General features: G+C 39.4%; 1 protein-coding gene across 1 annotated transcript; it reads left to right on the plus strand.

The window, feature by feature from the left end:
- Positions 1–2,353: 2,353 nt before the first annotated feature.
- LOC115462380 (olfactory receptor 1361-like) lies at positions 2,354–3,286 on the plus strand. The gene has a single exon (XM_030192387.1). It carries the CDS (start codon positions 2,354–2,356, stop codon positions 3,284–3,286), a length of 933 nt encoding a protein of 310 aa, XP_030048247.1.
- The last annotated feature ends 1,489 nt before the right edge of the window (positions 3,287–4,775 follow it).

Here is a 4,775-nt window from a genome sequence, read left to right on the forward strand (position 1 = left end):
TTTCTATTACTATTTTGTAATCTGTCTTGAGCCATATGATTGGTTAAGCAGAATATAAACAATTAGATTAATTTAGCTTAATAAAGTAAAAGAACTATAATAAATAATAGGACAGGAAAGGGTGGTGGATGTGTAGCCTCCCGGTGGGGGTCGTGGAGACGAGGACTGTGTCAGAATTTAAGAAAGCATGGGGCAGGTATGTGGGATCCCTTAGGAAAGGAAGAGTTAGTTGTTACTGAGGATGGGCAGACTGGATGGGTCACTTGGCCCTTATCTGCCGTCATATTTCTATGTTTCTAGGAAAATAAAGGAAGGAAGAAAGAGGGAGGTAAAAGATTGGGCAGAAAAAGAGGTAGGGCAGTTGTCTCCAGCACCAGTGGTCCAAGACAGTAGAATAGGAGATGTCAATCAGTGACCATATACATCTAAAACAGGAATTATTTTAGACTTGATTTAAAATTATTGGCCAATTGCTCCAATTTGAGTGATAGGGGGAAGGGCATATGTGCATGTATGTAAAGATATATGTGTGTTAATGACAATTCTGTAAGTGTGCACATATGTTCAATAGTTCATATTTTGCAGGTGGAAGTCACATGGGTGGCATCTGGAAGAAGATCACACTTATGTACCTAACATAGAATAAAGTTACATGTGTATCTCCTGGACCTGGGTGTGAGCATTTATGCCAGCTCTGAGGCTAAAGTAAGAGCTTGTACCTAAACATGTGTGTATATACACAATTATGCTAATGTTCTATGTATGAAAAGTAGGTGTCTACATGATTTTATAGAATAGGCATCGAGTAAGATGGTACCCTCTAGGCATCTAAATATAGACACCCCCTTACAGAATTGCCTCACAGTGGTGATATTCAATTGCTATGCACATTGCTAAGCAGCTTAATTTAGACCTTTAGATAAACTGCCCCCAGATTCTATATTGCGCTGAGATTTCCGTTCAGAAATCAAAGCATATTCCATTACAATGTTCATAACCTAATTGGTTAACAAGCCAATCAGTGCTGATAATTGCCAATTAATAAGCAATTCACACTAATTGGCATTAATTAGAATTTGCATGCAGAATTGTCTAAGTGTATTCTATAACGTGCTGAGCGTAAATTGTAAGTCACATAGTTGAAAGGGGAGCATGGCCTTGGGCATGGAATAGGTGGATCATGGGCATTTCTAGAATCTATACGCATTGCTTTAGAAAACACTTGGTCCATACCTAATTTAAGCATCGGCATTTACACCAGGTTTTACTTGCTATAACTGTCCACAACTAAATTTAGTTGCACAGACCAGCACTTGACATTCTATAAACTGCATGGAAATTAAAGCTTATTCTATAAAGTACGCGTAATTTAAGGCATACTTTATGGAATAAGCAAATTGCTTCCTTTAAGGTATGAACTGGGGGAGGGATCAGGGGTAGAAAGTGCACTGGACACCAGGCTAAGGTCTTTTTTTTAAGAAGGGGGTGGGGTTGGGTGCAGATGCATTAGTCAACAGGAAAAGGTGGGTTTTTTTTAAATTTTTAATCTGAATCAAAATTGGGGTTGGGGTGGAAGGAGAGGGAGAGGGAGGGGTTGGGGTGCACTAAACATCAGGAATAATTTTTAAGTCAGGAGTCAGGGGGGTTGTCATAGCATAGGTTGGAGGGAGCAGATACAGCTGTCATAACTATTTTTTCTTTATATATTGCACTTTTCCTGTCAATGCCTGAGTCTATCACTGCTCAAGCACTGACAAGAGAAGCTATTGGGATGGGGGGTGGGGGGTGAATCAGACTACATTGCCCTGGATCTGGCAAAAAAATTCTCACAGTAAACATGCTTGAAAAGCCATTGTTTCCATTCTCTGCATTGCTGTAAAATGCATTCATTTTAAAGGAATGTGTGGCCATATATTCCACACTAATTAACAACCTCTTTCTGCATTGTTCAGCGTATACAACCAGTGGTAACCACATGGTTAGACCCCAATCCAAGTCTGCCTCTGAAATGTCCTCATTTGATTGGCTGAAATATACGTGCCTAGTGAAACCAATACTGATCTAGTTAACTTTTTGGGGGGCTGGCTAGTTCATTTTGGAAACTGCTCATTAAACGTGTCTAATATGGTATGCCTAGGTGTATTCTCTTTATCAGGTGAGAAATGGTAAAAACTGTGGTTTTGTTTCTCCTTTTTTTCCAGACATTTTCATACTTTCACCTAATTTTGTTCTTCATCTGGTGGAGTATTATATCATCTGTGACCTTGGAAAGAGGTCTCTTCATGTCACTGTTATCCTGACACATTTCAATTAGGTGAATATTTTCTGTGATTTCGATAGTAAGGGGATAGAGATGGAATGGAGGAATGAGACAACAGTTATTGAATTTCTTCTTGAGGGACCCACAGACCACGAAGAGCTGAACAATTTACTCTTTGTAGTGTTCCTGGTCATGTACTTGATCAACCTGCTGGGGAATGGAACCATGATCTCAGTTATTAGTGGGAACTCTCAGCTACATACCCCCATGTATTTATTTCTCTGTTTCTTGTCTTTTGAGGATATGTGTCTCACTTCAGTCATTGTCCCCCAAATGTTAAGCAACCTGATCTCTAACAAGAAAACTATCTCTTTCTCCAATTGTTTTACACAACTCTATTTTTTCATGGTTTTTGCTACAGCAGAATGTATACTCTTGTCTGTTATGGCATATGACCGTTATGTTGCCATATGTAATCCTCTGCATTATATCACAATCATGAACAAGAAGGTGTGTCTTAGCATGCTGTTTACTTCTTGGACCATCAGCATTATGCATGCTTTGTTGCACACACTGTTGATACATCGTCTTTCCTTCTGTAAGTCCAACAAGATTCAGCACTTTTACTGTGATATCACACCACTGTTACAGCTTTCCTGCACAGACACCTCCATCAATGAGCTGTTGATCTTTACAGAGGCCTCACTGCTAGTAGCAGGGCCCTTCCTGATCATCTTGATCTCCTATATCCACATTATCAAAACCATCCTGAAGATCCAATCTACTGGTGGAAGGCAAAAGACCTTCTCTACCTGCTCCTCCCATCTCACTGTGGTAATACTATTTTATGGGACAATATTGTTCATGTATTTCAGACCTTCTTCCAGCTATTCTTTAGAAAAAGACAAGATTGCCAGTGTGATGTACAATGTTTTGTCTCCAATGCTCAACCCATTTATCTACAGCCTGAGGAACAAGGATGTTAAGATGGCATTGAGGAGAGTTCTACAGCGAAAAGTGTCTTGACTAACTTCTACTTCAGCATAAAAGAGTAATGTAGGACACTTGAATTCCATCTTTTCACTGTCAAATAATATTAGGATGAAGGGTCATACAATGAAACTGATTGTCAACAATTTAAGGCAAGTGGAGGAGTGGCCTAGTTGTTAGGGTGGTGGACTTTGGTCCTGAGGAACTGAGTTTGATTCCCAGCAGAGGCAGCTCCTTGTGACTCTGGGCAAGTCACTTAACCCTGCATTGAGTCTGCCATGAGTGGGAAAGCGCTGGGTACAAATGTAACAAAAAATATTAAAAAAAAAATAGGTAGTTAAACTGTGGAACTTGGTTCTAAAATGTATAGTCTGAATGTATTTTGAAAAGACAAAGACATAAAGATTTCAGAATCTAGGTGGGGGGCAGGTTGCTGCACACTAATATATCTACTAGGACCACACAGATGAGCTCTGGCTTAGGTCTCTTGTAGGGATGTGAACAGACAAAACCTTTGGTTTATTTCCAGGCCATTGTAAATTTATCCCCCAAATTCTGGATATTTTGATGGTTTGATTCACATATTCATATTAATAAAAACTTTTAATCCAATTAGAACTTTTTAATTTCTCTCATCTCATTCCTGCTGAATATCTGATGGGTCTTCAGATTGCCCCTCTATCTTTCTCTCAGCTCCCAGTGCCAAATTTGTTTGACTCTTACAAAGAAAGCCAATGAGATATCTGACTTCATACTTTAGTACTGATATCTGTGACAGTTTTGTCTGAAAGTGTTCAAGATACTTTCATAAATGCTTGTATATGCACATATGTATATATGTCAATATGCCACCTAAACGCTATTCTTTAAGTACGCACATATATCTTAAGGTGGTGTTTTCAGGTTGGCATACTGATAGGTGATGTCTGAGTGGGGCACACAATTATGCTCATAACTTATAGAATACTGTAAGTTACTTGTGTATCAGTGGAACTTAGCTGTGAGCATTTACACTAACTCTATGGTTGGCATGAGTACACATACCTAAGATATACACAGATATACACTGAGTTAAGCCTTTATTCTATAAAGGAATGTAGGTTATAGAATTACCCCCTTAGTGTCCCAAGGCTAGAATGGTTCCTCCCCACTCCACTCCCACTCTGGAGATGTGCTTCTTCTTTCAGAGCCTCTAGATCCAAGCCCTTATTTTCCATACTATTGACATTAGTATACACAGCTTTCCAAATGTCTTCCTAGTCCTCCAGAGGTATTTAATGTTTTACTTACCTGAAAGCTTTTATTTACCTGGAAACTTTGGGGCCATTTTACTAATCTGCGTAAGTGTCTACGCACGCCCAACGCATACCAAGATGGAGTTACCGCCCGACTACCATGTGGCTCTTGCGATAATTTCATTTTTGGTGTGCATCCAAATATGAGCGTCTGAAAAATACTTTTTATTTTTAGGCATGCTTAATGGACATGTGCCAAGTGGCATTTGACACGCATAGGTCATTACTGC

The sequence above is a fragment of the Microcaecilia unicolor genome, chromosome 2 (assembly GCF_901765095.1).
Source record: "Microcaecilia unicolor chromosome 2, aMicUni1.1, whole genome shotgun sequence".
In the NCBI taxonomy this organism is placed as follows: Eukaryota; Metazoa; Chordata; class Amphibia; order Gymnophiona; family Siphonopidae; genus Microcaecilia; species Microcaecilia unicolor.